Consider the following 25501-nt stretch of genomic DNA (forward strand, 5'->3'; position numbering starts at 1 on the left):
CCATTCTCCATATAGTATAACTAGCAGCATTTTTCACTGATGTACTTCAGTTTGGGCACAAATCATTTGGCCTCATTGGAGTTCTGATTACTCTACTACTTTTATAATTAATAAAAACCTAACAAGACCCACTGTCGAAACACTAATTTTCTTGATTGCTAAGACACACTTATCGTGACCTTTCTAGCAAAGCAGAGGTCTTAAATGAGTCAACACTTTCTATTGGTTTCACACTTTTTTCCTCACCTTTTGTCAAAACAGTTAACGCAGATCTCATCGAAAGACTCAAAGTCTGTTAAGTGTGTTAAACAAAAGGAAAATGTCAATTCACAGCTGATAGACATTACGTGCATAAATATGAAGCTGTAATGCAACTGTGTGAAACTCTGTTGCACAACTCTTCAATTAGCAACCTGTCCTTATTCATCTGTAAAAGACGTTTCCTCTGTGTTTCTGTTTGCAAGCATGGATCAAATGGCCAAAGGCACATTAAAATAAATAAGAATGTAACAAAATTCATTTTAAAATGAATTACTCTTTACATTAAAAAAGTGCAGATGCAAGGAGCAGCAGGGTTTGTTGTCTCGAGTAAAATCATCTTTGGAGAAAGACCACGATTTGTGCTGTGATATGAGTGCATGCCTTTTTAGGCTCATATTATATGTCTATGTATATCTGTGTAAAGTACCAACATAGCACAGACATCTAGCACAAGTTTAAGCTGCTTCTAGAATCCTTCTCCATGAGGTCTTTACATTATTTTGTCCTCTAGATGGAGCTGAGCAGGAAGCAAACTGACCACCCTGATGAATGATATATACAGGGTATCAAAAGCAGTTATGTAAGTCATAGTAGTATTAATACACACTGACATTGTACAGTGAAAAGGTCACCGGCCTGAGTCGACTGGAGCTTGTTTGAGAAGCATGACAGAGCTGCACTACAGGTCACAGCAGCTGTGCACGTACAACTCTCAATGGAATCAATTAGCCAGACACTCCGGAAAGCAGAATGTCACGCAGGGTTGCAGCTCAGTTAGCATGTGTATTTGTGCATGTGTGTGTGTGTCTTAACATTTCCTCATGTGTCCTCTCAGATTGTACCAGTTGTCTAAGGCCGGCAAGCTGTGTGTCCCTGCCATGAATGTGAACGACTCAGTCACCAAGCAGAAATTTGACAACCTTTACTGCTGCCGTGAATCCATCCTGGATGGGTGAGGGGGATTAGAGAATCCAAAAAAGACAGCCATTTTGTGTGTGTGTGTGTGTGTTGAGATTTTCTGTGTTCAAGTCGTGCTGATGGATAAAAGCGTGTGTCATTTTGTCTCTGCCAGCTTGAAGAGGACCACAGATATAATGTTTGGAGGCAAACAAGTTGTCGTGTGTGGCTATGGAGAGGTGAATCATTCTCTGATTTCAGATTCTTTTTATTTTTTTTATGTCACTTCTGATGTAATGACTATTTTCACTGCTGCAGCAGACCTTTTTACATGTATTGTAGATTTCTGTTTACAACTATTGCACTGCCCTGTGGTGTGTAGGTGGGGAAAGGCTGCTGCACCGCACTAAAGGCCCTTGGAGCTATTGTGTGCATCACAGAGATTGACCCCATCTGTGCTCTGCAGGCATGGTGAGTCACTAACATTACCATTACTGTTTCATATTATTCTCCGCTGTCTTTACATTGTGCATTACATAAGCTATGATTCCAAAAAGACAGCTTGTTACCATCTCTGGTTTTCACTGTGTTTGTGCTGCTTTAACTATCTCCATGTGTATCTACACAGCATGGACGGCTTCCGAGTGGTCAAGCTGAGTGAGGTCATCCGGCAGATGGACGTGGTGATAACTTGCACTGGTACTGTGCCCCATGCAGTGACATCCATTACTTCTGCTTTGATAATCACAGTGTTTCCAGCATAAAAAAAAGCATGCCTCATTTAAATACCCCAGTTTAAACAGGCTTTACATCTGACGACTAAAATGCTCTTTCAGTCCATGTGTTAGTCAGATGACCGTAATAACAAACACAATCTACATGTCGCTGTGAATCCATTCTTATAACAGAAACAGATGCACTCCGAAACTCTGCAGTCATGACTTCCTCTCACTTGTGCTAACACAGTGAGTCTGTTTTCACATCACAACACTGTTTTTTTTTTTTATAGGCAACAAGAATGTTGTCACCAGGGAACAGCTTGACCGAATGAAGAATGGCTGCATCGTCTGCAATATGGGACACTCCAACACTGAGATTGATGTGGTAATGTGTCTATTTCATTGTATGAGTGTTCTGTAAATATGTGTGCCTGGGAATTTATATTTTAAAGTCTAACTTTGAGAGCACAAACTCACACACATACACGCACACAGCAGGTGCAGATCAATAACTGTATTAAAAGATGAACACTATACAAAAAAAAGAAGTGAAAATATCCCAGCCATCTTGCAATAGTGATGTCATTTGGAACCAGAGTCTGGGCATGGTATTGAGTTTCCACCAATATACCCATCAAACCAATTGCTAGCAGTTCCATTGATTGCGAGCACATGGATTGACACACACAGAGGTCAATCATATTGTCAAACCTGCTTTTTATAGCATCAGATAACTAATTATAACCAAACTAGTCAGAAAAAATGAAAGCTTGAACAGTCATCAACTGACAGAGTTTTTGAATTCGGCCCATGTCTCATCTGCTAACATGGAGAGGGCAGGCTTTATGACCTACACTGCAGCCAGCAGCCACCAGGGGGCAGGGGCTAGGCTGAGATATTTTGGCTTCACTTTGCAGAGCTGTCATGTCGATCATCTTTACAGTCGATGGTGCAGACCAGTGGGAGCTTCAGTGCAACAAAATTGAAACACTGTGTTTTACTCACTTCACCAAATGTTGTGGCTTTCTTGCCTCCATTATGTCTTAGGCTGTTTACCATTTCCGTTTATACAGTAGATCTGTATATCTGATCAGTCATCAGATCTAGCTGCAGAGCTCAACTGTCAAATTATCATCATCCTTAAAAACCTCTCAGGGGATACAAAATAAATGTTCTTCCACTAGACAGATCTCTCTCTTTTTCTTTTTTCTTTTTTTTTTTACATCTTTCAGTTTTATGTTACGCTCTGCTTTGTTTGATTTCTCTTGATGTTTTTGTTTTTCTACATGGACAATATACCAAATAAGTCACACCATTTGAGTTGCATGAAACCCCTTCATCTTTGTTCTTTTCTTTATTCTATTTCTATGTGTCATGTAGTTGAAAGACTGACCTGTCTTTTATGTGCTCAGGCGAGTCTGCGCAGCCCTGAGCTGACCTGGGAGAGGGTGCGCTCTCAGGTTGACCACATCATCTGGCCCGATGGAAAGAGGGTTGTTCTGCTTGCAGAGGTGATGTCACTCTACAGAACTATATCATTACAGAACCATGTCCTTTAAAATCTTATGATTAGTTTTAGCACACCATTATGTGTCAATGTCTACAGTGCTGTTCATGTATGAACTCTGTTATTTCTCAGGGCCGCCTCTTAAACCTGAGCTGCTCCACAGTGCCTACGTTTGTGTTGTCCATCACTGCTACAACTCAGGTTAGTAGTTTGGCCCTCTCCCTCACTGACACTGTTTTCCCTCTCACTGCACCACCCTGCTGTTCTGTCGTGTCCTGTCCCTCACTGTTGGTATATATAACCATTGTATGGTCGCCTGCAGGCTCTGGCCCTGATCGAGTTGTTCAATGCTCCAGAGGGACGTTACAAACAGGATGTGTATCTGCTGCCCAAGAAGATGGGTAAGAAACAAATTTACTTTGATTTATATTTTTGACTAATAGATTAAGTATAAGAATGATACATTAGTTAAAAAGCTGTGGCCAGTTTGTTGCTCATTGTTGCCCCCATGTGACAAGACCTAAAAATTACATTGTCCAGTGAGCCAAATATCTTTCCACACCGTGTTGATTCCTGTCTGTCTCTGTCCTCCAGATGAGTATGTGGCCAGTTTGCACCTACCAAACTTTGATGCCCATCTGACAGAGCTTTCTGACGAACAGGCCAAGTACATGGGCCTCAACAAGAACGGCCCCTTCAAACCTAATTACTACAGGTAGGTTTCACCGTATGCCCAGTGGTTAAAAGTTACTAAGTACATTTACTCAAGTACTGCACTTAAAGGACAACTTCGGTATTTTTCAACCTGGGCTCTATTTCCCCATGTGTATGTGTGCGTATGATTCATGGGTACCACTCGTTCTAAAATTGGTTCAGTATTGAGCTGCGGAACGAGCTAAAACGGTAATGGGGGCAAATGCGTCCCATATAAAAGTGCTTTTTTCCGCCACTGACCGGTTCAGATCGCCAGTGCTATCTCTGCAGATAGTATATTGTAGCAGCCCTGGGGCAGTGGTGAGTGTGAATGAGTGGAGTCAGCTGTCAGTCAGTGTTGGAGCAGAGAGGCGGATGGCGTCCTCGCTCGGTATTGTAAATGAGTATGTGTGTGTGAAGTGTGTGTTACGCTAGAAGAGTCAGAGGACGGAGTCTTTTACGTGCTACCCCCTGGAGTGTTACCGGAGTTTTTGGAGTGCTCAAATAAACGGGCCTTTTTCCCGAACGCAAGAACAGGATGTCGCGCAACACCCCGTACAGCTTTCATAGGCTGCCTTTGTCGGACGGCGAGATGCTGAAGTTGTGGCTAGTTGTGCTACAAATGGATGCTAACACTCCTGTCCAGACACTGCGCCTTGCAGACCATCGGGTCTGCAGTGCTCACTTCTCCCAAGATGACTACTGCCAGCCGAAGAAGAGAAGACATCCAATCCCGAAACACCTCTTCCTCAAGAAAACGGCTGTCCCACGAGTAGAGAGAGCTACAGACACAGTGGAGCAAAGCTCATGACATCCCACAGCCCAGAGGTAAGGGAAAGGCTAAGTTAGCATGCTATTTACAGAGATAGCACTGGCGATCTGAACCGGTCAGTGGCGAAAAAACACACACGTCTTCACACACACATACTCATTTACAATACCGAGCGGGGACGTCATCCGTCTCTCTGCTCCAGCACTGACTGACAGCTGACTCCACTCATTCACAGTCACCACTGCCCCAGGGCCGCTACAATATGCTATCTGCAGAGATAGCACTGGCGATCTGAACCGGTCAGTGGCGAAAAAAAGCACTTTTATACGGGACGCATTTGCCCCCATTACCGTTTTAGCTCGTTCCGCGGCTCAATACTGAACCAATTTTAGAACGAGTGGTACCCGTGAATCATACGCACACATACACATGGGGAAATAGAGCCCAGGTTGAAAAATACAGAAGTTGTCCTTTAAGTACAATTTTTAAGGCACTTGTACTTTGTTAGTGTTTAATTTTAAGTTACATTCTGTTTCTACTCCACCACATTTCAGAGAGAAATATTGTACTTTTTTACTTCACTACATTTATTTGTTGACTTTAGTTACTAGTTACTTTGCAGATGAAGATATTAAAAACATATGATGAGTATATTAAATACGATGCAGTTACACAGTAAATTCAAACAACCAACATAAAAACTTACTTTTATACTTTAAATATATTTTCTTTTGGATTCTGAATGCAGGACTTTTGCTTGTGTTTAGTAAAAGATGCTAAAGGTTAACTTTTGTTTTTTTTTTCAACCTGGACCCTTTTAGTTTTTGTTTCGAAGTTAGTAAAGGAGACTACCATTTTTTTAATTGGTCCAGTACTGAGGGAGACCACTGCAGCCGGCAGTGACGGAATAGGCTGCAATGTAATCCCTGCGGGTAGTTTAGCACTGTCAATTTATTTCCACTAAAAGTGCTTGTTTTTGCCACTGACAGGCTCAGATTGTTATTATAAGTGTCTGACAACTTTACAGAAAAGATCCATACAGAGATAGAGCTATTTTATTCTATTTTTTTGTTAAACAGTAACTTTTCGCTGAACCAGATATAGCCTCCCTCATTTTATCATTGTAAAGCACTTTAAAAATCAACAAAAGCAAAATAAAACTGATAAAAGCCATCTTGGTTTGTCTTTCCACTGTCACCAACAATCACCAAATCTGGTTTGGTTGAAATAAAGCTTAATTAAACCCAGTTAGGTGTGAAAATATCCTGGCTCTATATGAGCAAAAATGACTTAATTTAGATGGAGTCTTTGACAATGAGGATTTTGTGGCTGTTTCCAGTTAAACAAAAAGGATCTTACTGTTTAACAAACAGCTCTTTCTCTATAGGGATCTTTTCCACGATGTTGTCAGACACTTTTAATAACAATCTGAGCCTGTCAGTGGCAAAACCAGGCACTTATAGTTGACATAAATTGACAGTGCTCAATTGCCCGCAGGGATTACATTTCTGTTCCATCACTGCTGGCTGCAGTGCTCTCGCTCAATACTGGACCAATTTCAAAAATTGTTGTCTCCATTAGTCACTTAGACACAAAAACGTGGGAAAATAGAGTTCAGGTTGGAAAAAAACAAAGTTACCCTTTAATACTTCTCTATTATGTTCCACTGTTTTTCATTGTTTAACATTTTTTTTTATATTTCTATGATGTGTTCACATGTGTACAATAACATACTGTGTGCTTTGTCCACAGGTATTAATGAGAGTGTCTGATGCCGTGGTCCTCAGCACAGTTGTTCCTGGGATAAACAGAGATATCTATTTTATTTTCTAAATTGCTACAAAATGGAGGAATTATTTTAATTATGCTGAATGTAACTTATTATTGGCACTTCAGACATAGTGTTAAATAAGAAAAATAAGACATGTAGGAAACATACGATGTATAACCAACTAACATTTTACATGTCTTGTCATGTGTTTAAATGAGAAGCCTGCCTGCATGCTTTCATGTGTATGTACTTATTTAGTTGCTACGCTTCTGTTGCTAGATCACAAAGCTGTTGATTTGTTTGTTTACCCTATTTACGCGCAGTGCCAAACGATGGCCGTAAGAATGGAACGGATACCATGTTTGTTTTGTCTGTCGATGACATTATCAGTACATTCCATGAGCCAGGGTTTGGGCTGAGCTGAAACAAACCCTGCATTACAATGTACATTATTTTAGATTAGATTTTGTTTTACATGCGCTAAATAATCTCATTGAATGGTATCTGCATCCATGCCCTAAAAGGTATCATCCAGTCATCCTTTTTATTCCAGCCAAGCACAGCGATGAAATATAGTACGTGTTGTTTATTTTAAGAATTCATAATAGCCTGTGAAGTGCATTTTAAAATCCTGACTCTTGGTGTTGGCATTCAGCATTCACCCTAAGACGATCTGAGAACACCCATGAGTTCTCCTGAATAAATTCAAACCAAAGGGACGTTTCATGTGCTAATAACAGATAAAGATGTTTATGTTATGTTAAAAGTAACAGGCTTGATGCATTCCTACAAAGGAAATACTGAAAAGGCTGAGGAGTAAAACATTTTCAAATTGACTCTGACTTCCCTCATTTAAGTTTCCATTCGCTCACTCGAGCTCCAGCTGAGGTCTGTCTCCCTGATGAGCAGCGTGGTGTGTTACACAGTATTTTGACTGGATAATACATTTAAGGCCATGGCATGAATGTGCCTTTTTAATCATTTACACATAAATATCAGCACTGACCTTAATTAAATGAACATTCCTTGTTTGTAAAACCACATCTATTAGTGGTGCATTTAATGTCTTCCTTTCACTGCTTCTGTATTAACTGTAACTCTAATGTATGAGCTGTGTGTGTTGAGACAACAATATTAGACCTTTATGTTTGCCATATGATTGCCACTGTCTTAATTTGATCCAGCAGGGTCACCTAAAGTAAAAATTCATGTGATCAAAATGCATAAGTGTATATTATGTATGTAAAAGAATGCATTAAATCAGCAATAAAGCAAATTCTTTTAACAGAGAAAAAAACCTTAAACAAGTCAAAATGTGTTTAAACCAAGAAGACTGACATTGATAGGCATCTAGGTGTGTAGTTGGGTATTCACAGGACATGTTTTCCATTATTTTTGGGGACAAAGCTGATATTCATGACTGGTAACACTTCCACACTGCCCCTCAGCGTTCCTTACTCCGACATTCCCTACATTGTGTTCCCTCGCCGTCAGCCCTGCTGGCCAAGCCTCAAACTGCTGTCCCACTCTGGAATATTCACCGGCTCTCTCGCACCCGGCCAGCTGCAGTGGCTGCTAATATTAACCATGAGTCACTGAGCAAGGAGGAGGAGGGGGACAGGGAGGGAGCTGGGAGCTTCTGGAAACCTAGTTACAACTATATAAGCAAAGGGCCCGAGTCAGAGCAGGCATTAGTTTAAGAAAGAACCACACAGAGGCAAAAGCTGCTGCAAAGGAAACTACTAAAGGAGACTCTGCTGAGATCCTTCAACATCCTCAAGGAACAGAGAGCTCATCCCTGAAAGTAAGTAGCAACTATTATACCATTAAATAGTAAATTAATTAATTTAAATGGAAATATCGAAGCAGAATTCTTAATGTTAAGACACATCTGTGATGGTGACGTGTTCATCCTCAGGCATTAATTGAATCTACTTGTTCACTAAAAGATATATTTTAAACTTACCAGCACTAATGCATCAATTCTACTTTATATTATGTCTTTATTAATGGTGGTATGAAGTTAATTTCACAGTACATTAGAGAAACAGTTGAATTTAAGTATAATTAAATTAAATTATAAAAAGGTGTTAAAATTACTTAAAGCATGTAGTTTGAGCTATTTTTAATATAGAAAAACGTACAAAAATTATTATATTTTATGACTGTGACATGTATAAGAGTTATTATTATTATTATTATTATTATTATTTATCTTTTTTATTCAACAATAGAGCAATTCCATAAGATTAAATTTGTGTAATAGACAGTGCCCTTGGCTGTGTATGACTAATAATAAAAAGGTTTTTCAGTCAGTGTTTCCTTAAGTATAACTGCACATTTCTCTGTGATATTTATGTGGACAAAAATTATCGCACTTCAAACATGTTATCAACATTACTGACATTAATAATTTAGTAATTAGCTGTATTTGATATTGAGCTGCATTGTGCTTTCATGTCTAGCATAAGAAAATTAAATTAAATTAAATTAAAACGTGATTTCCCCCCATTTTCCAGGAACTCTAAAGCAACGAGCAAGATGTCCTCAGCTAAGGGAATTTCTATTGGCATTGATCTGGGCACCACTTATTCTTGTGTCGGGGTTTTCCAGCATGGAAAAGTAGAGATCATTGCCAACGACCAGGGCAACAGGACCACCCCCAGCTATGTGGCCTTTACCGACACAGAGAGGCTCATAGGAGATGCTGCCAAGAACCAGGTTGCCATGAACCCCACCAACACAATCTTTGATGCCAAACGGCTCATCGGGAGAAAGTTTACCGATGCTGTTGTCCAGTCCGACATGAAGCTCTGGCCTTTCAAGGTGATCAATGATAACGGAAAGCCCAAAGTCCAGGTGGAGTATAAAGGGGAGATGAAGGCTTTCTACCCAGAAGAAATCTCCTCTATGGTCCTGGTCAAAATGAAGGAGATTGCCGAGGCCTACCTGGGGCAGAGAGTGTCAAATGCAGTCATCACAGTTCCAGCTTATTTCAATGATTCTCAGAGGCAAGCCACCAAGGACGCCGGGGTGATCTCTGGACTGAATGTTCTGAGGATCATCAATGAGCCCACAGCAGCAGCCATCGCCTATGGCCTGGATAAAGGTAAAAAAGGGGAGCGCAATGTACTCATCTTCGATCTCGGTGGAGGCACCTTTGACGTGTCCATCCTGACCATTGAGGATGGCATCTTTGAGGTGAAATCCACCGCAGGAGACACACACCTCGGTGGGGAGGACTTTGACAACCGGATGGTGAACCACTTTGTAGAGGAATTTAAGAGAAAACACAAGAAGGACATCAGCCAGAATAAGAGAGCAGTGAGGAGACTGCGTACAGCTTGTGAGAGAGCGAAGAGGACCCTGTCCTCCAGCTCCCAGGCCAGCATTGAGATCGACTCTCTGTATGAGGGCATTGACTTCTACACCTCCATCACAAGGGCACGCTTTGAGGAGCTCAACTCTGAGCTCTTCAGGGGAACACTGGAGCCAGTTGAGAAGGCCCTGCAAGATGCCAAGCTGGATAAGTCCAAGGTCCATGAAATCGTCCTGGTCGGTGGCTCCACAAGAATTCCCAAAATCCAGAAGCTCTTGCAGGACTTTTTCAATGGCAGAGAATTGAACAAGAGCATCAACCCAGATGAAGCTGTGGCGTACGGTGCAGCAGTCCAGGCTGCCATCCTCATGGGTGACACTTCAGAGAACGTCCAAGATCTGCTGCTGCTGGACGTGGCTCCCCTGTCTCTGGGCATTGAGACTGCAGGTGGAGTTATGACACCTCTGATCAAACGAAACACCACCATCCCCTCCAAGCAGACCCAGATCTTCTCCACATATTCAGACAATCAGCCAGGTGTGCTGATTCAGGTGTATGAGGGTGAGAGAGCCATGACCAAGGACAACAACCTTCTGGGCAAGTTTGAGCTCACAGGTATCCCTCCTGCACCCCGAGGTGTACCCCAGGTGGAGGTCACTTTCGACATCGATGCCAACGGCATTCTGAACGTGTCCGCCGTCGACAAAAGCACCGGCAAAGAAAACAAAATCACCATCACCAACGACAAGGGCCGCCTCAGCAAAGAGGAGATCGAACGGATGGTACAGGAGTCGGAAAAGTACAAGGCTGAGGACGACCTGCAGAGGGAGAAGGTCGCAGCCAAGAACTCACTGGAGTCATACGCCTACCACATGAAGAGCAGCGTCGAGGACGAGAACATGAAGGGGAAGATCAGCGAGGAGGATAAGAAGATGGTCATCGACAAGTGCAACCAGACGATCTCCTGGCTGGAGAACAACCAGCTGGCGGAGAAAGACGAGTATGAGCATCAGCAGAGCGAACTAGAGAAAGTGTGCAAGCCAGTTGTGACCAAGTTGTACCAGGGAGCAGCACCATCGGGAAGCTGCGGCAGCCAGGCAGGAGGCAACTCCAAGGGCCCCACTATTGAGGAGGTCGATTAAATCTGTGGACATTTACAGAAATACTTTGGCCACAACACTGTTGTTTGGTACTTAGAATAATGTATGTCACCATTTATTTTCTTGACTTGTCATAATAAAAATAATTCAAATTACAATGCTCTTGCAACTCAATTTACAGATGATTTTTGCATGTTTTGACCGACTGTTAGGCTCACTCCAGTCTGAAACTTCATATATAGTCAGCTTTTTCTCTATTTAGAAAGTGAGCATCAGTGTTTGTTGTCTATTTCTGAGGATTTACTGATAAGACTACCATTTTATTTATCTTAACATCTCACAAAGAGAGCTGGTACTCATCAAACTCACTCTGCAGACTGGTTTTGGCTGCTGGTTCCAATTATACATTCAGAGCTTTGAAAGTTTGCTTTCAGATATGCTGCTCCAGCCTCCAGGAAGAATTTAAAATTGGGTTTAATACTTAATGCTCTTGTGAATCTGTGCAGAAAATGTATTAAAAGGGGGGTGTTTTTGGTAAAGATGCTTGATTGGTTTTGGGGAAATCTAACATTGAGGTTGCAGAACAGAAACTTCACCTGTGTGCTGAGCATGTAGGTGAACCAAAGTGGCAGACGTCAGAACACAAATGGCCCTATCGAGAGACAGTGTCTGGGCTACTGTGGGCTAGAAAAACATGGTGGAGTGCACTGGAGAGGATCCATTCCCTATGTAGATATAAACAGCTCATTCTAAGGTAACAAAAACCTATTTTATTTTCAGGTGATTATAAACTAATGAAAACATATTTACAATTATATACTATTTCTGCCAATACAAGTATTTCCCTTGTATGCACATTTACTCCCCCACATTTCAGAGGGAAATATTTACTGTTTGCTTCACTGCATGTATCTTACAGCTTTGCAGATTAAAGGCTCTGCACACCAACACAGGTGATTTCAGTAATTTGGCTGATGAGACCTCTAGTCGGGTTTAAATTAGTCGGAGCTGTGCTGCTAATTATGTGATGCCACAAAGATCTATAAGACTAATGACGGAGGAGGGTGAGGGATGTGTCAATCAAGAACAGTTTGTAACCCACACAGACCTGAGAGGTCTGTGGACCCTCAAGCTGTTAGTATCAAGCAGAAATGTGGAGTGGACTACAGAGGTCAGGTAAGATCACTTCAAACTCCACACCCATTTTTTTTTTTTGCTCACATTTTTCAAACTCAGACCAGCCAGTTATCAGACTTCCCACAGCTGCTTCTGGAGCCACAAAGGCTGTATACAACTTTTTTTTGTTTGCATACCGGTTTGCAATAAGCTAGTCAGGTTAGCCTATTCCAGTAAACAGGCTTTGATAAGTGTAAAATAAATCCAGTTGTAACAGATTTTTTTTTAAACTAGGCTATTGTAAATCAACTTAACACCACTTTTAATTAATCTGAGGGGTGAATCTAGAGGGGTGACATATGACCAACTTTACAGGACAGCCCCCAAAAAAAGACAATTCTATGTCCTGACTTTATTGATGTTAATCTTTAATATAAAACTTTTACACATGTAGTCTTATATACACTGATCAGCCAAAACATTTGAACCACTGAAATGAAATGAAAACATTAATCATCTTGTTACAATGCAATGTTCTGCTGGGAAACCTTTGGTCCTGGCATTCATGTGGATGCTTCTTCACTCCAACTACCCAGACACTGTTGCAGACCAAGAGCCCCACCTCATGGCACAACACTCCAACAACAACCTGATGGCAGTAGTCCTCCCAGTAGGACAGTACACCATGCACCATAACAACTGCTAAGGAATGGCCTGAGGAACGTTACAAAGAGCTCAAGGTGTCGACCTGGTTTCCGAATTCCCAGAGGTCTCCTCGATCCATGGTGAGGTCTCCTTGAATCGGGCTGGGCTCTGACCTGTCAAGGCATGAACACAGGACCTCTGGGGGCTGTCCTGTGGCGTCTGGCACCAGAGTGTTTTTGGCAGATCTTTTGAGTTCTGTGGGCTGTGAGGTGGGCTACTGGCATGGATGCTTGAGCAAAGTGGGATCTGGGGAAGTTGTAGGACAGGTTGATGCCTTGAGCTCTCTCACAGTCCTCGAGCTGTTTCTGAGCAGTTCTTATGATGTGAAATGGTGCATTGTCCTGCTGAGGGACCACTACCATTAGGGAGTGTTGTTGCCATTACGTGGGGTAGTCGATCTGCAATAGTGTTTGGGTTTGTGGAGTGTGTCAGGGGGCATCCACATTGCATTTGCACTGTAATGAGATGATGAATATTATTCACTTCGCCTGATCGGTATATATGCCAAAGGTGGGAAGAGGTCATTGTTTTGCTGTTCACAAGTAAGTCACAAGTCTTTGTACTTAAATCCTGAGTCAAGACTGACAAGTCTCAAGTTCTTAACTATGAGTTTCCAGTCATTTTTAATCCTTAACAAGCTATAATGCACCTTTCACCAAATGTTAGAGCCATTTTAACAGCAGAATAGACTAATATATTACATTTACAAAAATCATTGATGCTTTATAAAGCTTGTATTTATTTGTCAAAACAAGTTTGTTAAAACAAGTGTGACTGAACTGAATCAGAAAAAGTGCAATGTCAGAAAGTGCTGAAATTTCATGGCACTTTCATGCAGCCTCATTAACCAGTACCACGGCAGAATTAATTTTGTATGTTTCTGTCCTGTCTTGTCTTATTCTCATCTCATTTTGAAAAAATGCGTATAACTTTTATAAGAAGGCTCGAGTCTAAGTGAAGTTACAAGTAATTGGTGTAAAATCCAAGTCGAGATGCAGGTCTTTTTGGATTTCATCAAGTCACGTCTACAGTCATTACATTTGTGACTTCAGTCTGACATCAGTCCAAGTCATGCGACTCAACTCCACCCTTTTTGGCCCCAAATATTTGATTGTGTTCAGTGTTCAAGTCTTTTAATTTTGGACTAATAACTCTGGATTGGTTCAGAATTCACAAGTACCCTTTTGTCAGCAGAAAGAGCTCATCAACAGCTTTCATTTAATATATTTTCTCCCATGATGTCACTTATACCCTTCTGGTTCTCACTCATAATTCACTTAAAGATCCACTAGGTGGCGGTCTTAGTTTGTGCACCAACATCATGACTCCTCTAAACACACTGGAGGCCTGGAAGCTACCTGTTGGATCACACTTTGTAGTAGCTCAATAATAATGATAATACCAATAATAATCCAGGAAATGACAGTAAATCACAGCTGGAGCTTTCAGCTGAGCTGCTGCTGAAAATCGAGACTGACATTAATCTTGATATAAAGAGTGATAATATGGCCTATTTCAAGAGGTTAGACTGTCAAGTTAACATCAGCAGATGTTAAGGACAGTAAAGTAGCTGTTCCTTCTATATTTAGTGGCACTAGTCCTTCAGTCAGTGTGTGCAAGTACAGTATGTGGACATATAAACACATGCGCAAACAGCCCATGCAATGCTGCAACAGAACAATTCACATTTTGCTTTGATATTTTTTATTTTATGTATTTTTTTTTTTTTTTAGAGGTGTTTCTTTACAGTGCAGTCAGACCCGGATATGTAAAACATCATAGCATACTAAAAGCAAACCGAGGTTTGATCATATCTCACACACACACTTCATCAGCACATCCTGTGGGTCTGATTAGAGGGAGTGGTTCAATAATGCACCAGCCTCCGCCGGCAACCAAAGAGTTAAACCGTCGAGAGCCTGTTGTTGAGCGCACCATCCAACCGGGCTGTGTCGCTAAGGGAAGATAGGCTACTTGTGGAGCAGCAACAGATCTCCAGCTGGAAAACAACCCCACATCTGGCACGCGATCTGAGCGGGAAGACCTGGAGGAATATCTCAGTGCGCGATTAAATGCGCGACCGGATCATTGTCAGGTTTCCTCGTCTCATGTGGAGAGGAGAAAAGTTGTCAGGGATAGTTGTGGATTTTGGCGTTGCAGAATTTGGATGAGATTTGCCTGAAAAGGCGGCGAGGAGTGACACGTTACTCCTGGCTTAGTGGTTCATCCTACTGTGCGTAATCAGGCATTTTTGGGGTGCAACAGGCTTGATGAGTGATAAGTGCAACATCTGGAAGAATTCATGTAAGTCACATTTTGTAATCTATTCTAGGAAGAACACATCCAGTGAGCCTGAGCATCTGCGTTTTGTTGCGACCCCAGACTGAGTTTTGTAACAGGTGGTTTTTATTGAGCGTCTCACTCCGGCGCTGTCTGGACCATTACGCTGTTATTTTTTTGGATAGATGAGACGCGCAGGTTCCTATAATGACTGGGGTCTGAAATGAGGGCGCACTTTGCGTTCATTTTCTGATTTTTGTACAGTGGACAGCAGTTTGTAACGGAGAAGGTCCCTGCTTCTCAATGATCAGCTCGGTGTGTGTTTCGTCTTACCGGGGGCGCAAGTCAGGCAACAAACCTCCGTCTAAATCATGTCTGAAGGAGGAGATGTGCAGAGGGGAAGACTCGGACAAAATTATCATCAACGTGGGCGGCACTCGACATGAGACCTACAAGAGCACCCTGAGGACCCTGCCGGGGACTCGCCTGGCATGGCTGGCAGACCCGGACTCGCAGGTCAGCTCTAACTCGGACGCTGCGCCCCCGAGCGCCGAATTCTTCTTCGACAGACACCCGGGCATCTTCGCCTACGTGCTCAACTACTACCGGACCGGCAAGCTGCACTGCCCGGCGGATGTCTGCGGGCCTCTCTTCGAGGAGGAGCTGGCGTTTTGGGGGATTGACGAGACCGACGTGGAGCCGTGCTGCTGGATGACCTACCGGCAGCACCGGGACGCGGAGGAGGCCCTGGAGACGTTTGAGCCACCGGACCCGGAGGACACAGACGATGACATGCCGAGACGGTTTGGCATCGAGGACTGTCCGGACAGGTCAAGAGGATGCTGCGAAGTTTGGCAGCCGAAGGTCTGGGCCTTGTTTGACGACCCGTACTCATCCAGAGCAGCTAGGGTGAGTCCATCAGGTGTTTTCTCTTCTGCTCGCTTTAATTGGCCCCTGTCAGTGTGGGGCCATAAAACCGGCGAGCTATTTTCCATTTTAGGATGCGCACATGTCATGATCAACAGGTGTCCCTGCAAAGTTCAGCCAATCAGGCTGCAGCAGTAACAGGAACATGGAGTGTGTTTGTATTTACACTTCTCACATCAAGGTGTTTAATATGTACTGTCTAAATTAGGATCTGTCTACACCAAGTGTGTTAGTGTAACCTCTAGTCTGAATGATCAGCAGCTTTATTCAGTTTCACATAGCCTTGATTCTTCAGGATCATTCACTCAATATCACTACTGAGTCCTCCTGAGTACCTTCAATCTGCACAGGAAACATTAGGCGAGTTTATACAGCACATTCAGCAGCAAGGCATTTCAAAGTGCTCTATATTAGTGCTGCCATCATACAGGGATTCCTAACTTTAATGCAATACTTTGAAAACATTAGTATCTGCTACCATTTTCAAAGCCACAAACTAAATTTTTCAGTCGAAAAATAACTATAACAAGGCTAAAACATGGCAATGACAGCATTTCTTGGTTAGTAGCAGAGAACAGAGGAATGACTGTAGTAAACATTAACAATAAGAGAGAGCAAGAAAACACAGCTGGTGCCTCGATACTGGTGAAAATGAGTAATGAAACAGATTCAAATATTCAGAATCAATATACATGATAAATCAATATTTTTGAAAACACTACTTTACATAAAACATCAAAAATGTTGAGAAAAAGTGCAAAAGAAAAGCAGAATAAAAGACATTTAAATACAGCTAAAAATAAAGACTAAAGGGTACAGTGCAGCGTAAGAGATGATATATTTAATTTGGCAAACAGTAAAGTCTTCAGTCTTGATTTAAATGCACTGGGAGTTGTAGATGACCTGCAGTTTTCTAGGGGTTTCTTTCATAAATATGGTGCATATAAACCGAATGTGGAACGTTTGTTACCCAGTTTCTGTACCCCTACATTCACCTTTGGGTGTACACCACCTATAAAGGGGTGTCTCCCACCTTGCCTTTCCCTTTTTTTGCTTTCGTGCTCTGTGGGAGAGTGGCTGGAGTTTGTGTGGGTGTGTATACTGGAGGATTTTGTTTTGCCAGATGTTGTCAGGAATAAATGGAGATCGCCTCTGAAGGTATCCATGGTCCGGGCCTCTTTATATCTACACAACACAGACATCACTAGAGTCCACTGGTGACATTCGCTCCAAGTTTTGACTCTAGACAGCCTGAGAGGTCTGGATGGTTCATAACGTAGCAGATGATAAGAAATATGTTGTTTCCAAAATATTCAATTAAAACATAAATATTAATGGCAGCAGTCAAGTGTGCTGGTTACATGTTATTCCTGTGTGACCCTTGTAAAATCTACCAACTTAATAGCTCAACATGATCAGGTGAGTGTAGAAAACCTATTCATAACTGCAGTTTTTGATCATGGCAACAACATCCGTGTGAATGTGGCTTTTAATTTAAGTGCACGCAGGATTTCCTGCACTTTGAAACAAGTCTGTGATGTTCTTGGCAGGTTGAGTTGAGGCTTGATTTTTCTTTGTATGGAAAGAGTGTTTTTTTTAGAACGACTTTCTGGCTGCAGTTCATATCTCCACATTTGTTTCATTGACTGTTTCCAGGAACAGACGTAGACTCACCCACGCATCCACCAGAGACTGAATCTGCACATCCTAAAAGAGACAAACACAATGAACATCCTCTATATCACTTTGACTTGCTCCCCTTTTAGACAAAAGGAAATCATACACACGCCAAACACAAACATTTTTTACAGCTGGTTAAAATGCAGATAGTCAGTGGCTTCCTGTTTGTGAGTGTCACACAGAGCCAGTAAAAACACAAATGACTGATGTGCTGATTACCAATGTGAGAAGAGTGATGAAACTGAAACTGTGCCTCCATTTTGACAGGTGGTTTCTCACCTAGAACATCATTATTATTTTCATTGTGCTACAAGATTAAAACACGAGAGCACCATGTTGCACAAAGTATGTGGTACTGTGTACTTTTGGTTACTTTGACACAAAGCCAGGTCTATAAAAATGTTTTCCCAGTTCGATGTGGGAGAACTTGGCCGACCTGCACAGAGCCTGACCTCAACCCCACCCAACACCTCTGGGGTGACCTGACATGTTGACTGTGGGCCGGGTTGCATTACTCAGCATCAGTGGTGGACTTCAGTAATGCTCTGGTTGCTGAGTAGGAGCAAATCCCTGCAGACTGGTGCCAAATATTTGGTGGAAATCTTTCCCAGGATAGTGGAGGCTGATGAAGCAGCGTAGTAATGAGATGTTGAACAACCACACAGAGGTGGATTGATCAGGTTTGTTGTAAATGTTGGCTTTACTTCCCCTTTGTCGGGGTCCCACAGAGCCCACTGCTGTATGTGGAGCAGTAATAACTGCAAAATCAAGCATTTGTTTCCCTTAAAATATGTATTTTTTCTGCTGTTCTTCTGTCTCTTCTGACATGGCCAACATCGTCAATCATGACATATTTAAGTTTATATCACAGTAACAGCATATATCACATTACAGTAATTGCTCTGTAAATTCAGTTAAGAAATGGTTTGATTTAACCATATCGTACTTTATCACATTTGATGTTCTTTTATTTTGAATCCATACAAACAAAAATCAACTGCCTCACATGAGACAACATGAGTTTATAACAAAAGACTAAAAAAAAGAAACTTTAACGTCTGATGCTGGTGTACTGGGGTATGTAACAACATTACTAATGTGAAAGCTGAGTGGTGGGGGAGCAGAGAGCGGAGGCAGTCAATCAATCCTGCCTGATATAAAAACGCCTTAAAACTTAGAGCTGGGTGATATGAGGGAAATCAAATATCCCAATATCTCTGACCAAATGCCTCAATACAGATATTACAATGCAATAGGGTTGACAAATGGTGCTTTCACCAAATATGTAGACGATGAGATTTTTGAATAATGTGGATACAGTGACTAAGTGGGTAAAGACAAATAGCAAGAACAGTCTGGTAAATAAAAAAGATTACATCACTTTACTTTAAGGACAACTTCAAAACCAGGAAAAGACAACACGATATCACAATATTCAAAATCTAAGACGATATCAAGTCTCATATCACAATATCAATTGTTATGCTGCCTTTTTAAGGCGGGAATATCATGCCCTTAGGCCTCCTAACCATGCTGTATATAAGGTACAATCGCGGAATCGGGGGACAGAGTAGTCTCGCCTTTAATCCGCCATGGCACGTTGAAACAGTGTCGAAACAGTGTCTGTATGAAGAGGGACTAGATCATGGGGAGCACGGGTGTGACGCTTTGATGACTTGTTAAGCGTGCATCCCACCACGGGAGATTTAAAAAGTAGCTGTTAGCAGCTAACTCAAAGAAGAAGAACAGGAGCTGTAAATGTCTGGGAAAATGGGGAAACCCATGGGGTCCGGGAGCTCCTTACCCTCTGCGCAGTGGACGAGATCAGCCGCCATATAACAGGGACAGTAAATGATTGTTATTGACTTGGTAATGCCATTGCTGCTGACGTGGATGTTATATGTCACACTAGAGGCCAATGCTGTTCTGTAACATGTCACACCTGTCACGCCTCTTTTGATTACGCAAAGCTGGGATACAGTTTATAATCACACTCTGGAGCGGGATGTTGCCACCGTTGTTTCATTCTGTGAAAATGCAAAGGAGGCATAAAGGTGGGACTTTGTAGCAGCCCTATAGCGCGATATCTGTATAAAAACGGCTACTATAATATCCTACTACATATCCCCACTAAAACAATTATTGATTATCAAAGTAGTTGCCAGTTTCTGTCGACTGACTAATAGATTAATCAACTAATCATTGCAGCTCTAGTTGTTAATACTTGGAAGCTATAACAAATGTATTTATACAGCTGCCAGTTTCATGCAGATGTTTCCTTTTTTCTTATGATGCACTACAAGGTCTGTGCTCTCTCCAGACGACTAAATGTTGCCTTCAGTCATGTGAACAGCAGGTTTTCAGTTCTCACTTAAATATATGTTATGAAATTGTACCAAAATGCTGAAAATAGAGAAAATGCTGTTTCATGGCAAAAATACAGTGCAGCTGAAGTGTTCCCACACATCCTGTTCAAGGTTTGCACTCAGAGGTCCTCAGAACACGAGTGTTTGAAAGGCTGCAGCAGTGTACGTCCATGTACAGTAAACCCTGCTGTATATTAAATCACAGAGCAGCGTCCAAATACAAATACAGGCAGAAATAAACCAAGCATCTGTTTATCACAACATTAAGAATTTTATCTACAATGTTGAGAGAAAAACCACTGCGATGTTTCTAGATGCGTCTTGCTTATTTATGAAGATCGTCATGCCACAGCTTAAATTTTTTGACATTTATTTATGATTTCAGCACACATAAGCCCCACCAAAAATTTAATTTTCTCATTTTATTAAGATGACCAAGATACATCTCTGTTTGGTTTATCAGTGAAATAAATGTTTTTGTGCTGTAAATTAAAATCAATTTGCTCTCATTTCTTCCACAGGGAATATCAGCCTTTTGTAAGCCTTTGAAAGTATGCTCGGCCTAATGGCTTTGCAACAAAAGGAGTAGAGTGCTTAATGAAGTAAACGCGGAAGCAAGTATCGAGTGTCACTATAGCTGGAGTTGTCAGGCAAAGGGTCAGGAGCTTTCATTGGTCAAAAAAGAAAAATACATTTAGTCCAGAAAAAGAGAGGCTGATGCTCTAATTTCTGTTTGCCTGTTTGTGGAGTTGAATGGTCTATTCAGAGACTCCCGCAGTGTTGCAGAAGTGCAGTGTTCTTATTGCACGCCAGTCACAATACAGATAATGTTTATTTTAGCCTCTCATCCAGGTGGCATTTGCAGGCTGTCACTGCAGAACAGCCGACATCTCTGAGTCACAGCTGCCATCTGAGGATGACCGCGCTGTGCCTGCCAGTTCATCACGGCCGTCTCTCACCACTCAATATTTGTAAATGAATCAATTAGGATTTGCGAAGTTCTGTGACAGAACGGCAGTGTAGATGTGAATCTGGAAGTATGTCATAAGAAGGAGTGCGGGCGGATCCATATTGACCCGGTCATAATGTTCTTGGTCCATTTCCTCTGCAGACGATCCATGTATGCATGTTGGCTCTGTGTGCGTTCTGAGAGGATGCAGAGTGCATTCTGAGGGACTCACGTTACCTTTATGGCCTTTATATTTCAAAGAGCCTCTGAGCTCATCTCAGGTAATGTGATTCTTGAGAGCCGGAGGGAAGTTAATTTGTCCATCATTCGGCCACATCCTCCTCACCATCCACCAAGACTGTAGGCGCAGCTCTGTGAGAGTCGGCACATGAAGCCTTCAGTCTGATTATGGCATCACTCTTAAATTAAAGACATGAGAGGATCATGTAGAGCTGCTTATACAGAAGGAAGTAGAGCAGTAATGCCGCTTTACAGCACATTAGATTGTACATGAAACAGTGACTAAGAATTAAGTGCTGACTCTCACTGTTTACATTCACATTTAGATGAACTTTGTATCATTTATAGTCCTTGGTGGCAACATTAGGGACCATGAAACTTCTGATTCCCTGACTTCCTGTGGCACCACCATGAGGTTGACATTTGTGCTTTTGAGTGAAATGTCTCAACAACTAATTTTGCCATTGACAGATATTCATATCAGAGTGAATAACCTTGCTAATTTTCACCTGGAGCCGACATCAAACTTTTAATGTTTCCAATACCACAACTGTACTTTGTGTTAGCATGCTAACACGCCAAACAAAGAGGGTGGTAATGAAAAGTAAATATTTTACCTGCTAAACATCAGGACGTAAGAAGTGCCACTGTGAGCACACATTTTAGTAATTTTTGATTTCCACGGGGCGTTGTCAGCGATCATAGACTAATAAGCCCCTGAAGGCAACTGGATAGACCTGCAACCATGCAGAGCAAAGAAACGTGACGCAACACTGAGAAACGGACAAATGTAAACAGGCCACAGTGTGCAGAGATGAACTGTGATGGTGAACGAGTGTTGACACTTTTGCCACCAGAATATAAAAATAGTACTTCAACAGAAAGGTCCACATCATCTGCAGCCATCTTGGCTGTCTTCAAAAATGCCTCAACGGTGCTCCTCTTCACTGAGCTTTGGTTATTCTCGCTGTGTGCAGGTGTACGGGGTCAAAACTGACATTATCATGTATTTTGCATAAGTGCAAAGCTTCCACAAGTTGTAAACCATCATTTCAAACACGTCTAATATTTGATAGAACTGTTGGAATTGGCCCGGCCACAGCCAGGCTGGCTGGGGAGGGGTACCAGTCATCTGCCAGAGCAAAGAAAACATTTTTGTCTGGTCCCCAGACAAAGAGCCACAAGCAGGGTTGTCGCCTTTACTCAGTCTTTCAGTTTCAGGGGACATAAAGTTAAAATAAACTTAATGTTAAGTCATCATTATTAATATTTGGTTGTGAATCCTTTGTAATTAATGGCTGTCTGAAGTTTTTGACTCAGAGACGTCAGCAGATCTTCCCTGTTGATGCTTTACCAGGCATAAACTGCAGCCATTTTCATATATGACTTGTTTATGAGCTTTTTGACTTCAGTCTGGACTTAATGTGAAACACGTTAAGATGGAAAGCGATCAGCTGTCTTTTTTGTTTGGCTTTAAAGGAATACTTGACTCTCAAAATGATCATTTGTTACTTACGCCATGTTAGCATTTTTTTTTTTGCATGCCTTCTTCCCCATAAACAGTCTCATGCACTGACAATTAGCGTGCCTGGTCACTCAATGAGCAGAGTTCAAATTCACATGCTTGCCCATGCATGCTGTGCAGAAGTGTTTTAAATATTAAGGTATTGCGTGAGTTTGTAAATGGATGATTTGATATTGTTTGCTGCTGTTAACGTGGCCCCCATTTACTTCAACTCTTCAAGAATTTTCTCAGTTTTTGGATTATTCGTTCACCATTGAGGCATGTGAGAAAAATAAAGTTTTATTTAAGAATTCAGCGGAACTTGGGGTGAGTAATTGATATACAAATGGTAATTTTGTGAGTGAAGTGTTCCTTTAAAAGCTCCTTGGCTGACTGGCTGTATATTTATCTCCTAAATTTTGTGGTCTTAGTATTAAAAGGGGTACAATTACTTCCGTTTACCAAATATGGATGTAAACACTCTTTAACGCCTTTAAAGCTGACAGTCAGAACGTTAACCTCATAGTGACTGTTTGACTTTTAAGCCAAACTACAGGAGCATAGAGCCAAACCGATGAAAACACATCACTGTTATAATATTAATGCGATAAAAATAAACATATTATTTCAGTCTCTACACCTGGAGAGCTTTATGACACTGATGGAGCACCAGGCTTTGTAATCTCAGCTTCATTACATGTGACAATCAGACCTTAACTTAGACATTATTAACACGAAGCTCAGACTAGATAACTTCCCCATACCCAATATTTCATTAAATCCACGGTGCTGCTGCCTGTAATTAATCACTGCTGTGGTAATGGACTGCAACTTGTTATCAGTGGTGAGCAATTAAACTGCCTTTCCCACAGAAAAGAGCAACAAATTTTATCCCACGTAGAGAAAGAAATCAATTTGTCTGTGTTGTGAGACCAAGGGATTAACAGATGTGGGATTGTTGAGGTCTGATGCATATTATCTGGAGTCTAAGTTGCCAATAAACAATCTATTTGGCAATACAAAATGTGTTTATTCTTTTAACTTGTTAAGATATGTGTTAAGTTAAGACATTATCCAGATTAGATTCTTTGGCATGTTTTTTGTGAGCTCAGTGTCATATTATAAACATCATCTTAGAGATGTAATTCATGTCCTATGAGCCAAAATTTTACTGATATTGACACTTCTGTAAAATACTGATATTGGGTGGAACGTCCAACCCTAACAAGAGCTAAATATTGGCATCTCACTTTTGTCTTCACACATCAATATTCACTTGCAGAAGCTACATCTTCATCAAATCTCATTTCTGCTTTTCAGGCTGAACCAGTAAAAATTGATTTAAAAGAGAAAAATCGGTCGATATCTTTCAGTAGGCTGCTTTGTTCATTGCTGAATATGAAACTTATTTCATGCGTCACATTATGTCTCCGTGTGACACCCAGCTGATAAATAATAAAGGAGCGCTGTGTGCAGAACCTCTTATTCCTCCGGGATCGGCTCTCACAGCGCTGACACCTTTCTGTGCTGCTCTGTGAATGGAGCACAGGATTTGATTTTTCACACATCATCAAAGCGGCGCAGCCTCGTTAAGGAGACTCTTATAACACCAAATTCTCGAGGAGAGAGGCATGTAATCCTGTGTGATTATGTTGCTTGTTTATTCTGCTCGATTCCAAGCTGTTAGCTGGAAATAGATTGGCTGTGTTGCCGTGAGGTCAGTGAATGCATCACAAAGTATACACAGAGTTGCAGACTTTATTTTGCAGACAAAATAAAATCAATAAATGCACATTACTGAAAATATCATCTTACTTCTACCTAAGCCAAAGAGCAATTATCAGTCATGTGGATTGTTGGTGTTTGAGCTGCAATGTGATTTTCTCTTTTTAAAGCTTTTTGGTTGAAAAGTTTTTTTCATAATTAAATAAATAATTTGACAGAGAGCATTCATAAAATATAGAAATATACAATTAACAGCTTAATTGTAAGCGTAGAAGATTGGCCAGAAAGATTAGATAGTGTTGTTAACAGCTTCAAACCTCAGCAGGATGGTAGACAGTATATTTACATTTCAGAGGGAGAGAAAAACAAAAACTGCTGCTCTTTTAACTTCACTACATTTGCACATTTGTGAAATAAGTGCAGTCAGTTTTTTTACTGGTTGAATGGATTTAAAAGGCTTTGATCGATGATCAGTACTGAAGGTCAAATAAGTATTTTTCTAAATGCTGAAATTTCTTGCTCAACTATCCAGCTTGTGCTTTGTTTTGAGACAAAATGCTTGTTACAATTTTTAAACACACTCTGACACCACCTGACACATGCAGCTTTGCTTTGACCCAGCATCTGTCTGGAAGCTGTGATACACAGCAGAGTAACCTCCTCAGTAGTCTCTGGATTTTGACTGAAAAAAGGGGCCCAGCTCAAGGTTCATTTTCTGTCTTTTTTCTTCCTGAACTTCTACAGTAAATCTCATGGTCCTCATCAGGACAGTGTATCCTCGGTTGCCATGTGTGGAACGTGTGTCACATCATAACCAATGGTCGTATATGGGGGGAGATCAGAACTCCTGTAAATGTTCAAAGATGGTCTCTGGCATTAGACGTAGACAATCTTTCTCTGGTTGTCCGCTGACTCCTGTTTAGGGCTGGGTATCATTTAAAAAAATTCAATACCAGTACCAATAACAGTA

The 25501-nt window shown here is 41.4% G+C and overlaps 3 protein-coding genes across 6 annotated transcripts in view; all 3 read left to right on the forward strand.

Annotated features, from left to right (window-relative positions):
- The window catches only part of ahcyl1 (adenosylhomocysteinase-like 1), a 22266-nt gene extending 14361 nt beyond the window's left edge, over window positions 1-7905 (forward strand). For 2 of the 3 annotated variants that reach the window (XM_050064535.1, XM_050064537.1), the window contains exons 8-17: window positions 1097-1213; window positions 1334-1397; window positions 1541-1629; window positions 1787-1857; window positions 2168-2262; window positions 3290-3388; window positions 3517-3585; window positions 3707-3785; window positions 3979-4099; window positions 6602-7905. In XM_050064535.1, the coding sequence (XP_049920492.1) occupies window positions 1097-1213; window positions 1334-1397; window positions 1541-1629; window positions 1787-1857; window positions 2168-2262; window positions 3290-3388; window positions 3517-3585; window positions 3707-3785; window positions 3979-4099; window positions 6602-6608 (811 nt within the window). In that variant the 3' untranslated portion in view covers window positions 6609-7905. Of the gene's footprint in view, window positions 1-1096; window positions 1214-1333; window positions 1398-1540; window positions 1630-1786; window positions 1858-2167; window positions 2263-3289; window positions 3389-3516; window positions 3586-3706; window positions 3786-3978; window positions 4104-6601 lie in introns of those variants that run through there. The other variant, XM_050064536.1, reaches the window with a different exon arrangement.
- Window positions 7906-8285: 380 nt separating this feature from the next.
- Window positions 8286-11197, forward strand: hspa1b (heat shock protein family A (Hsp70) member 1B). The gene is made up of 2 exons (XM_050065592.1): window positions 8286-8424; window positions 9140-11197. Exon 2 carries the CDS (start codon window positions 9162-9164, stop codon window positions 11079-11081), a length of 1920 nt encoding a protein of 639 aa, XP_049921549.1. The 5' UTR covers window positions 8286-8424; window positions 9140-9161; the 3' UTR covers window positions 11082-11197.
- A 3593-nt stretch (window positions 11198-14790) lies between these two features.
- The window catches only part of kcnc4 (potassium voltage-gated channel, Shaw-related subfamily, member 4), a 30806-nt gene continuing 20095 nt past the window's right edge, over window positions 14791-25501 (forward strand). For both annotated transcript variants that reach the window (XM_050065905.1, XM_050065906.1), the window contains exon 1: window positions 14791-16049. In XM_050065905.1, the coding sequence (XP_049921862.1) occupies window positions 15444-16049 (606 nt within the window). In that variant the 5' untranslated portion in view covers window positions 14791-15443. The remainder of the gene's footprint in view (window positions 16050-25501) is intronic.

Source organism: Epinephelus moara, chromosome 16 (assembly GCF_006386435.1).
Source record: "Epinephelus moara isolate mb chromosome 16, YSFRI_EMoa_1.0, whole genome shotgun sequence".
NCBI classification, from domain to species: domain Eukaryota; kingdom Metazoa; phylum Chordata; class Actinopteri; order Perciformes; family Serranidae; genus Epinephelus; species Epinephelus moara.